The 12551-nt window shown below is 37.8% G+C and overlaps 1 protein-coding gene across 5 annotated transcripts in view; it reads left to right on the top strand.

The window, feature by feature from the left end:
• LOC135162389 (uncharacterized) overlaps positions 1-12551 on the top strand; it is a 139421-nt gene that overhangs the window by 29496 nt on the left and 97374 nt on the right. Inside the window, exon 1 of one of the 5 annotated variants that reach the window (XM_064120795.1) lies at positions 7225-9094. The exons of the other annotated variants lie outside the window; for them this stretch is intronic. Within the exon in view, the coding sequence (XP_063976865.1) occupies positions 9038-9094 (57 nt within the window). The 5' untranslated portion in view covers positions 7225-9037. Of the gene's footprint in view, positions 1-7224; positions 9095-12551 lie in introns of those variants that run through there. 5 annotated transcript variants of the gene reach the window in all.

Genomic DNA, 12551 nt, shown 5'->3' on the forward strand with positions numbered 1-12551 from the left:
CGAAGGTACCGTCATTTTTAGTAAATATTTCCCTCCGGATTAAGAGATATATTTTTCCACTCGGACATGTACCGAGTAATGAACCTGAATTCTGCCCAATCTCCGGATTTACCCTCACTATTATCCCCACTGTCATCACTGAAGCTTTAAAACCCTATATATAACTCACTCCCCTCGGCAACCATCACATTTACGTTATGTTCATGGGGTATGCCATGAGCGCGGTTTCACTTTGGAATTTTCGTATCGTAGTGGTTTCATATGGCGTGGAAATTTCAATATGGAATTTCATGACATGACTGGTTGGATATGCCCTCCCCTTCGCCACCTCTTGTGATCCTACCCAGTAGTTAGAAGCACTGCCAAGTACTCGGGTGGTATGAGTGCCCGCATAATTAACAGTGTTAACGCTCCATCAACGTTATAACCTTCACTATTAGAGGGTGAGGCTTGCAGACGGAGGGAATGAAAAAGGGAATGTTTTCAGAATATTACACGAAAATGAGTTTAAAAAACATTCACTTCTACTTCGTCACGGAATAGTTGCAATTATTCAATTTTCACATTTTTTATATTGAGAGAAAAATTTTTTAAAACGGAAAAATTATTTTCTTACTCAATCACTCGGTCTTGTTCAATAGTGCCAATGAAATCATTCATTGATGGAGCGAAATGTGGCTCAATCGCTTGAAGGGAATTATCGGGAAATTCGAAAGGTTGATCGAGAATTGTCGTTCAACTCTCCATCAAGGCTTGGAATTCCAACCTAGGGACTTAGTGATTATTCGAACTTCCTCCAAGCTTGGTTCAACCTTGAGAATCCACCCCCATCCATCCTGGTAAATTCTCAATCAGCTTGACCCAATCTTCATTCCATCGTCCATTCGCATCTGGTTGAGAAATCATTAGCGTACCACTCCATAAAATTTGTCAGCTTTCTTGTAAAAGTTATCTAGCTATTTGCGAAAAGTTCCGGACCTGTTAAATAGTTATTGAGGATCTAAACTTGGAGTCCTGTCCTGGAGTCCTCTAAGTCCTGTGATTTTTATTTCATTCCTTATACACCGGGTGTTATTTTTCTGATGATCCTGGTACCTCCGGATGACAGAGTGAGTGGATGAAAGATGGATTAGTACGCCTTATCGTTCGCTGCATGAGCAACTTTATCATTTATCCTTTTTTCTTTGTTGCACTTTTCAATTTCCTTATTTATTCATCTTCGTCTCCTTCACCATCATTTTCCATTATCCCAGCGTTGCCATGCTTATGCTGAAAGTTTATCAGAGAGGACGCTCAATCATCCGGCGACAAATATTGAAGTTCCCGTAATTGTAGGCGGAAATTGATTTTGAAATTGGGCAGAGGGTGACTAATGTCGTAGTTAATTACATTTTGGGAAAATAAAATTTCTAGAAAAAAATGGAATTCTGTGATTGAATCAGATTCTAATTGAAAAATCTACTAAAAATTCCTATGATAATTATTTGCTTAGATATTGTTTATTTAAATCGCTCGCAGATCCAATAGTGATTACGATTTGCTTTACCAAGCAATCGGATAAATTCTAAACTGAATTGCGACTGGAGATAGACATTCTCATCACATTATTTCTGGGAAAATACTGATTTCAGGGATAATTGATGGTATGAATCAGATATTCACTGAACTCGTTTGTTAATCTCTGGCAACTTTGGGAGCCAATTTGAGTAGTGAATACCCCAATGCCAAAGCACATTGCCATAACATAAATGCAAACAGGCAGAATATATAATCACTTCCGTTCGTTCAGTAGATTCGAGAATGGTATGATGATCCCTGGGCATCGATGATGCGTGAAAATGTCGATTGTCTACTGGGTTATGCCACTGGGCCCTCGATAATTAGAGTCGTATTAATGAAGATTCACCCGTATTCATTCAATGAGTACAGATAACTCGATTAGTTGGGTATGTTCCAAAAATAATAGGGGTTTTAGTAACGTGAGCTGTTTCAACAGACTGTTATTCGATTAATTAGAGTTATTGAGGATATTATCGATATGTTCGCTCACTTTTTCCCCTCAATTTGCAATTTTCAAGGCCAAGATGTTCCGATTTAACACAAAATATTCTAAAAATTGCTTCGAAATTATCGCACGACCAGGAATTTTAATTCCTCGAGCCCCAATAATTCTACAACTTTTAGTTGAATTACACTAATTTAAAAAAATTTACTGACAACTTTAGAACTCGTGTCTTCTATTCATTTGAAAGATTTCACCCTCTAGACCCATTTGACAAAAGGCCCTTGTTCATCAATTCCTTTCTGTTTCTTCTCTGGTTCTATTTATTAAAAACTATAAAAACTCTAATATACTGAGATTAACTGAAAACAGCTATAGACAGACCATTCATTTTTGTTTACACATATCAAGCACTCTCAATAATTTTCTTAATATTTCTCTTCCTGTACTCGTCCCTGGGTAAAAGTAAAATTTTACCTACTAATAATAAAATATGCTGTTAAACCAGATATACGAAAAAAAATCCTAAACTGTGCTAAAAGTTCGTTTTCACTAATGTTTTATCTTACCCCGTTGGGCTTTTCGTGGAAGGAGAATTGAAAAAACTTCATATATAATTCATAAAAATTTACAATTCTCTCTAAAAGTTCTGAAAAATATTCAACATCACTTTTAACGCAAGGAATCCTTGATCTAAAAATTCCTGTGGTTCTAAAGAGCTAACTAAAGAAAAAAGGAAAATAGAATCCCTTTTTTTTTTTTTACCCCTACACCGGTACTGGGGGTAGTATTCTCAATGATCTTGGTTTCTCGGGCTCATTCGCCTCGTTACGTGCGTCCACTTTGAAGCCAAACGCAGTAAAGGGAAAACGCGGGAGGAAAAGGGCACAGGGAAGGAGAGAAAGGGCGGAATGAGAGAGAGACATCCGGAGAATATGGTGGGGGGTGGTCTCTGGAGAACGAGTCTTTATTAAATTCCGTCTGCGTTCAGGTCCAGAAGCTCTTTCATGGTCACAACGCGTACTCACTTCGTGTCCGAGTTGGACAATTGCCAGTGAGTGTTAGGTGTCGCAAGAGACGCCTTCACCCTTTTTTTTTTTATTACGTAAAATGGTGAGGGAAAATTGTGAAGCCTGTGAAATCATCCCCTTTCTTCAGCCAATGGCAATGGCTACCGAGAAACTCAATCGAGTGTATTTAATGGTGGAGGCAGGAGCGGGACTTTCAGCCCTTCGTGGCGATTGCACGGGAATTGGAATTGTCCCTTGTCTATCAGTCGATTCATTCAATTTTGTCACGAAATATACGATAAGTGAATGTGTGTTTTTAAACAACGAGACGAAGCTCGCACTACTGTGCGCTGTAGATGTAAAAATTATGATTAAAAATTTGGAAATTGAATGAATTCTGAATTCAAATGAACCGCCTTAGACAGCTGCATGTGAACTTTTGTTTATCGAAAAGTCCATAATTGTATTAATTGACAGAGGAAAAATCCACTTAAAAAAGGCCCTTTATTCCTGTCCCTTCCTCGTCTATTAATTTGTTCTTTAGTCCACATCCTGTGAACATTCTATGCCTACTGATAGCTGAAAAAACTGTAAAATAATTTTTTTATCAAATGATCCTTGACTCCATCGTAACCAAACATTTTCCATAATTTATAGTGATTTGTTTTCTTGATTTACATTAAGAATTTTTGGTAAAACCCAAAGAAAGAAAAATGTGATCTCCACCCTTCACGTCTAGTGTTTATTCTATTATTGTTCTATCCTGTTTTATCCCCAGCGTTTATTAAATTTTCTCTACCCAACGTTTCACGTATACTCCGAGTGGGAAAAATTAAAAACTTTAATTTCACGACTTCTCCCATTTTAGTTTCAACGGTTCAACATTCTTTTTGTTTACAATGATGAATAAAATATTCCATTTTTTAAATCTTCATACGAAGTAAGTTGCTGCCGAAACCACGGCTTTAATCGTCCACCAGGGACTATCCACATTGAAATTCCACTGGGATTTTACTCCCCGGTAAACTCGTGGTATGTGGCCTTTTTCCACCTATGGGGGTTCAGGTTATATGCGTTCTATATATTTTCGTCCTTTTCCACACCGGATTGATTCGTTCGGGGATCACGTGTGCATTCATTGTTCCCCACAGTATCCCCCACGTGAATATTGGGTGCGACGTGAATATTGGGCTCTCGGTTGAATAAAAAAAATGCAAAGATACCCATCTTCATGGCTGTATACGTGTATACATGTATGTGTATCAGTATGCGCATCGACGGTACGAATATTCGAAGCATTTAATCACAATTGATTGCTCGACAGGACACTACTGCACACCACACTCACTGATTGAGTCAGTGGTACTATGAAAAGAGAGAATTCAATTTTTTTTCCATCGGTTTTTTTTATTGGGACCAATAATCTCGGTCCTTTACTGATTTTCTGATTCTCCGATTTGAAATTCACTGATTTTCATGATTTGTTAACGATATTTTTATTTAGTCACACCAGTTAGTGTTGCGTTGTGATAAAAAAATACGTTAAATCGAATGAATTCAAAATTAAATTTAAATTTATAAAATTCCGTTTTACTTTATTTCTTATGTTTCTCTGCAAAATTTCACCGAAATAGAATAAAACAAGGGCGACTTTTCTTCAATATTTAAAGTTATATTTCCTTCAGTAATGCAACAAAAGAATTAAACTCTCCTCAATAACCCAAAAAAGAACAATGAGGCAAATTAAAATATTCGAAAACAATTGTTACCCGTGGAATTTATCTCTCTCCTCGATCTATCTCCGGTAAATAAACCTCCAAGTTCTTCCGTTTAAAGTCAAGAGACCAAACTTAACGCAATAAATATACGATAAGGACAAGGTCACGTTGTGCCGTAGAGTGGAAAACGATAGAAATCGATATGTATACACTGAGAGAACCGTTTTCGATGGCAATTTATGACTCTAGTACCGTCAAAGGTAATATCGGCTACACAAACACGTATACTGTATTGTGGGGTAATTCACCGTTTCATGGTTATTGCTCGTATTCATTCGTGTCTGAATTCGAGTAAACTGCCTAAGGGGAAGAGCAATCTGTAGAATAAAGAAAAAATGATAGTGGAGAAAAAGAAATCCAAGGAAAACAAAAGGTGAACTCAGAAAAATGCCAAGTTTATGCGAATAAGAAAATAAAGGCTCGCGAGATTATTGAATTGTTAATAATTATCTCCTTCAATTTAACTTCACGTCTAGATATAATTCTAGTTAGGTTGATGATCCGATTTGATTTCCTCGAGTGACCGTTCGAGTGTCCCTCGCCCTGGGTTCGTCCAGGCTGAGGGGTCTGTCCCCAAAGACAAGGCCCTTTTGTCTATGGGGTTTGTCCACGTGTTGGGCTGCTTAGGTCATAAACAACCCGAGTGTTTTCCGTTATTTCCTCAGAGGTTAACAAATGGGTGGATTGTTCGAGTTGGTTAAAAAATAATTTCAACAATTGTTCAATTTTTTGGATGAAATTTTATTTTCTGGTTACAATTACGAGATATTTTATAAACTGTAGAAAGGTTTACCCATTTCCACGGTCGTTCTGTCATTCAAAGTGACTCATTGACTGTTGCATTCCCATAATCAAGTACCCTCTCCCCCCCCCTCCCCCCAAGATACTTTCCTCTGATCATTTATATGCCCGCATGAAGTAACAAACGCGTGTCTGTTTATTGTGGTACTCCCTCTCCTTTTCTCGAGTCGTTGAAGAGGGAATGGTACACTGGACCCTGGTTTTACTGAACCTCAAACTCCCTCTCACTTCTCATGAGATGGGAGTGGGTGAGAGGATGTGACGACAGAGAGGGAGAGTGCATTTTATGTATTCCAGTGCTCTAGGAGTAGACGAACCAGGAGAGTAACTTTTAGTTTTAGTACCAGGGGTTTTTTTTACATTAAATGGAAAGGGTGAATTACCATTTTTATTTTTGTTTTAGTTGTTCGAAAGATGAAGGGAAACATTGAAAATTCATCTCATGAGAGAAGGTGGGGGGATTAGTTAAGACATTCATTGATGAAAATGGTCATTATTACAGCCATTTGAACTTGAAAGATTAAATATTTTGTTCATTTACATGTCTCGTCGGTTTTGCGAAATGGAAATGTCATGGCATGTGCTTTGAAGAGCATTAATACTATGGGCATAGAAAAATGTCTGTTGGTCGAAAATTTTTCCGAAATTTCGAGAAAAATCATCGAAAGATCTTCGGAAGATTTTCATTGTAATTGAAAAATATGGTGTGAAAGATTTAATTGCATTTTGGCTTTTCCTGCGTCATAATGAGGTAAAAATGACTGAAATCGGAGAGAATATTTTGTGGAGAATTCAAACCGTAGTTACCCCAAAATCCACCATAAACCCCCTCACCTGCTCGCAGCCCAAAACTCTCTAAAACTACTCTCTGGAAATAGTTCATCAACCACAATTCTCCATTGCGAATGTTTCTCGTTGAACAATAGACCCCTCATCTTCCATCCTCAGTACCGCTATATTTTCCGACCAAAAATTCTCAACTCTGAAGCAGCTGATTGACTCATCAAAGGCCACAGGATATGCGTTCCCATTACTCTTTCACGAAAATTCTATATATTTTCAAACCAATGCTAATAGCGAAATGGAGTCCGGAACAGTTATTTAAAAAAATTCAAATCGTCGTTTGTCGTTTGAATGAATAGACACAAAAAGGTACATTTGGCTTTCATAGAAATTAGGGATCAAGAGTACAATAGAAACAAAGCGAGACGTGCGTCCTGCTTCAAAGGGCTATTCAACAGACTGATTTTTCACGTAGCAAGAAGAAGAGAATATGAATGAGACGTTCACAATAGGCAATAAAAAAAAAATAACAAAGAAGCGAAAATTGTTACAATGACAGGAAAATATCGTAGACTTTATGAAATATATCTTGTTGGACATATCTTGGTGAATCGCTCGGAAGACACATCCTCTCCTCACAATTTCTAAGAGGAACTAATGCCGGAATTATTCCTGCAAGTTCCGTCGTTATTATCTGAATCGTCTGTAAAAAAATTCCAATGCACTGAGAGGAAAATATAATTTTGCTAATTAAATATCTCTCTGACGAGAATTTAAGGCATATTTTCCAATGGAAATATCGGGCATTTGTTTGTGCAAAACAAATATCATTGGGAAAATTATATTTTTCCCTCAGTATACCGTCACGTAAAATTTATCATACGATTCGGTAATCGATTAACTACGAGGACCATAATTTTTACGGAATATTTCTCTCCGTCAATGCAGAACGATAATTATCCGCGTATTCATATGATGAAATTATTCATTGACGAAGGAAATGGCTTTCTACGGCCCTGTAACGATTCCAAACACGCCTCTCGGTGGAGTTGCCTTCCTAGACTGGAGGCGCTACCATCCAGTACAGCTTTCCCAAGTTAGTGGTAACGAACGTTCGGTTACAATCGTTCAATTCACTCTCTACTTCACTCAAGAGGGAGATTCGTCATTCACATTCCCACGTACGATTCTTTAAAATTATCGGGATCACCAGAACCCGAAGACCTCCAGAATAAAAACAACCCTTAGGTCGTGCACGAAGGCAGGAGAACTTGATTGATTAATCTTACTGTTCATTATTTTTATTGTATTTTTTTTTAATTATGCTTGCGGAGTTACTCCCGTTGTTGCACAGTGACTAGCGTTGCAGCATAATTGTTTACATGAATTCAAGGAATTTAAAAAGTGTCAGGTGTGCCTCAGTGTTTATGTATGCAAAGAAGTGCGTCATGCGTCGATGGGGAAAGACCAGAGGACCAACGTGTTACGGGTTCTTACCTTTCAGATAACAAACGTTCGTCGTACAAGCGACATCGCAAGTGTTTTTAGTGCTTCTTGAGTTTACAATTGGCGAAGCAAAATAGAAAAAGAGTGTGGATGTAACCCTCGGTAAATAGTTACTCTTCATATACAGAAAGAGATAGCAAGAACAGACTTCGTCTGTTCGATTTTTAGAATCAAGATATTGATTTTATTGGGGAATTTCCCTTGATTAATTTCAAAATGAGAATGTGTGAGCGCATACGTGTGGTGTGACCTTGAGGATTTCAAATTTCTGTACTGCGGTAGTTCCAGAGAAAATTCATAACAGAGTGTAATCGACCTCTAATCGATTTTCTCGATGTGTAATGTAATGATCGATTGATAAAGAAAGTGAAGTAGTGAGTGGTACCGGAAATTCGTTGATTACGCGTCGTACGGAAACTGGGCGCCTCATCTCAAGGAATAAATTCAGTATTGAGCTTTGATCCTTCGATTACCGATCCTCACAAATAGAATTTTAAACTGCAGTTGTTTTATCCTTCACATTCTACCTCGAAAAAAATATTATCCATAAAACTTTAATATCGTAACTCACAAGGAACATTTTAATATCGCCTGGCGAAAAATCGTATCTTTGAAGTCTATCATATAGACTAGATCTGGGTTTCTGTCACACAGGACATTGCCTAAAACAAAAAATAAACAAAACAATCCCTCTTATGATATCGATACTCTTATCCCAGCAATTGATCGACTTAAAAACTTCCCTCAGGAAATAAAAAAAGTCGGAAATTTCCGTCAAACAAATTTTCATGAGCCTAAAAACATCGATTACCGAACGTCAACGTAACAAGGACCTCCGCAAAAGGGAAAGTGAATCGTAATTCAATTTGTAATTACCATCCAACATCAAAGATGTGTACAATCGATTAACAAATTCATCGAGCCGTGAGAAATTTCACAGACAATAAATTCCATTCATCGGTGAAAATCACATTGCACACGTTCAACTTTAGTGGGGAGAAAAGTTTAACCAATGGAATAGTGTTTTTTGAATAATAGATTCAACGAATACGTAAGAGGATTTTCTCCAGGATTTTGAAAAACATTGGAGAAGAATTGAAAGTGTGTGGGGGTGTTAGTGTCTAGGGGTTTTAAATGTGAACAGTTGTGAGTGCATCATGGTTCACACAAGTTACGCCCAGTGGGCCTGTTTACCAAGTACGTACAGGAAGAAGGTATGTACCCCAGGTGTTCGAACATGCCACTTCTTCTATTTTTCGATCTACGGGATTCTTCCCTTCCTTTTGCCCCCACCCTTGTTTCCTGTGAATGTTTTTTACCGCTTTTTAACGGACCGCAGGTGGACGAATCGCTGGAAAATTGATTTTTTCCGGAGTTCTTTTTCACTTTGCGGATTTAATCCTCATCTCAGTAATTTCTTTCCCCTTGATTGGTTTGAAGGATTTTTTTTATACTTTGGAACTCCGTGGTAATCGTAGGAGGGAGGGGGTGAGTGTGAAGATCGTTGATTGAGTCGTGTAATGGATATTGAAGGGTCGTAGTCTGTTTTAGTTGTTTAGCAACAAGATTTTTTGATTCAGTTTCTTGTGTGGTAGGCGAAAGAAAATGTGGGAGGGAGGCATAAAGTGATTTTATAATTATTATTCTTGAATTATTATTTTATAATTATTCACATTGACAGATTTGTCAACCCCATCTACCACTATTGCCCCGAAACTTCGTCATTCTGGGGGATATTTCGAGTTCAACTTTTCCACATTTGATTTAGTTTCCTTGAGACAAAATATTCAGTAGATCACTATGCCCCTATAATTTCTTAATAAGTTCGATAAACTTTGATTAATGACCAAAGAAAAACACCTGAAAAACTTTCAACTCCGAAAAGTTGAAGCCCTGAGGGATTTACTACCTCGTGAAGACCAAGAAAAAAAAAACTATTCTATTTGTATTTCACTTGGAAACTCAATTTCCCGAAAACTTCAACAGCCATCAGAGAGCAAAATTCAATAAATTCCTCCCGCAGATAAAACGTTTCAATTTATATTCCAATATGAGTATAAGTATCAATTTTCGTGCGAGTACAACTAGAGCTAATAGACAAATTTAAAAATAACGAGTACTCTGGGCCTTCGATTAACTGTTAAGCTCATTGCATTTTCTTCTTCTCTTCCTCCATTAATTCCATCCAATTTTTTTTTACCTCTGATTACCTCGAGCGTATTTCCTTATAACGAGTTACGATCGCGTTGAGAATCCTCGATAATCCAGAAAGAGTGAGAGGACCGACGAAGGGGGATAAACGAAGAGGAGAGCACAGCCAAGGTGCACGATTCTTGCATGATTGCGGCAAATACATCTGATTCCTCTTTCCACTCGTTTGGCTTATTATATTCTACCCGAGGATTTCGCATTTATTCAAACGCAAATTCCACACGAAAATTCTATTCACAGAGCGAAAAAGATCTCAACAATTTAATTAAAAATGTTGGAGAATTTCTGGTTAACGTGTAATGGTTTTTTTTACTTGGTTTAACAGAAATATGTAAATTGCTTTTGTTATTTGATTATTTGAATTTATTATTTTTATTATGGAAAAAAAGGAGTTACTAGGTATTTATCATTTCCATAGCTTTTCCAATCGATCACCGGAGCATTCTTGGGGTAAAAAGGTCAGTTGGGTGACCTGTTCTCACTCCCAGTGAATATTTCATATGTGATGAAATAAAAATTTTATTGGTTACTTCACCTTTCAATAATCTTACTCGTGTATAATTGAGTTATAGTGGTCTACGAGCAAAGGAGTATCTTTATAGATAAATATTTAATATCTTGAAAGCTTTAGATGAACTAAAATATGTACATGATTGATCTACAGAGATGGAATGGAAATAAATATTTTAAGAGTGGAAAATTATATTTTTACACGGAAAATCCGTTTTCAATATTATATAAATTAAAAACGTTAACTTCCCATTCCTAAATCAGAAAGTAAAAAATTAACAATTAATTTAATTCCGTGATTGAAAAAAAAAGTTGAGTCGTCTGCATTCCATTGTTTCATGTCCCTTGATAAACTTCAGTCTATCCCCAAAAAAAAAAAATACATTTCGATGTATGACAGGTGAATATATGCAGGGAAAATTTGTCATGAGAGCGAGTGAGTGTCCGTACGCAACAATCTGCCCGTAGACGGCCACCTCAATTACCGTTCCGTCCCATTCCGTTGTTCGCCCTCACTCGGATCGCGGCCGTGCCCCCCGAGGGTGAGAGGGCGGAGGGGGCCCGTTCTACTCCATAGAGCATACCCTTCCTCTGTCCGCCCCCTCCACTCCTGATCCCTCTTCCCTCCTCACATACCCTCATAAATGCCCGGGGTATATATTCGTGACAATCGTGTATGTCCGGGGAATTGATTTACTACGTTAAACGTTTGCGTCGCACTATACGACTGACACACTCGCATCTATTATCTCACTTTGAGGGACTATATTTGATGAACAAATAAAACTGAATGACTATTGAATATATGTGTAATGAGGGGGATATTAGCGTGTGAGAGCTATAACCTCGTGTGTTTCATTTTAAAAATTTATATTCGGATATTGAATTTTTCTAAAAAGCAGGAAGTGTTGGATTATGGATAGGGATTATCTTAATAATATAAAAACGATTTAACTATCAACTTTAAGTAATTATTATGGGACGCAAAAGGTATTTCTTTTTCGTATGATGTCTCCAGATCAACTGACTCTTAGTGACCAAAGATTTCACACTCTAGACCAATTGACAAAAGACCCTGGTTCTATTTAAAAAACAGCTATACAGACGATTCATTTTTCTCCACACATATGAAGCACTCTGAATAGGAAATTACACGGAGATAAATATTCCGATAAAATTACGTATCGAAGTTTCGTAATTTCCCGGCAATATTTAAAACAAATAACACAGGTCCAGTAAATATTACAAAAGGTCCGGTAAAAATTGCAGAACATCCAGTAAAAATTGTGGAAGATCCAGTAAAAATCACACGGAGACTTGTGTTTTTTTTTACCGACCCTTCCATACTTTATATTCGACCCTTCGTAATTTTTATCAAATTTTTATTTTCACTCGGGAATTACGGAACCTTCACATAATTTTTATTAATCTATCTCTCTCCGTGGAAGTAATAAATTTTCTCTGTGCATTATTATGCCTACGATCATGATCTAGTTGTCGCACGCTAACTGCTCGCTGTTTCTTTCCCTGAAACTTCACGAAAATTCACTTCCTGTTCACCCCATTCCCTACCACCGCCCCATGAAATTTCACATCGAACAGGATCAACTGTGGAAATGGCTTGAATGGCTGAGTGTATTCATCAAGCGATGGAGACATAACACGCGCGACAGCATTTGGAAACATATCGGTAGGTCGCCGTTGGAATTAACTCTCCTCAGGATCCGCCCCTCCTACCCAACACTACCTGCCACTTGACGAAAGCACTAGTGTACCGGGGTTAGTGTGCAACGTTGGCTCGCAATCATCGCTAATTAATTCCAGTCGTGGCCCCTGTGGCACGAACAAGCCACGGAGTGCGTACGCACGGTGAGATTACAATTATTACAACGGGTACCGAACCCCCTGGTACCGTGTTTGCGGCGTGCCAACTAGTGCACTAGAGTTAGC

Source organism: Diachasmimorpha longicaudata, chromosome 5 (genome assembly GCF_034640455.1).
Source record: "Diachasmimorpha longicaudata isolate KC_UGA_2023 chromosome 5, iyDiaLong2, whole genome shotgun sequence".
NCBI lineage: Eukaryota > Metazoa > Arthropoda > Insecta > Hymenoptera > Braconidae > Diachasmimorpha > Diachasmimorpha longicaudata.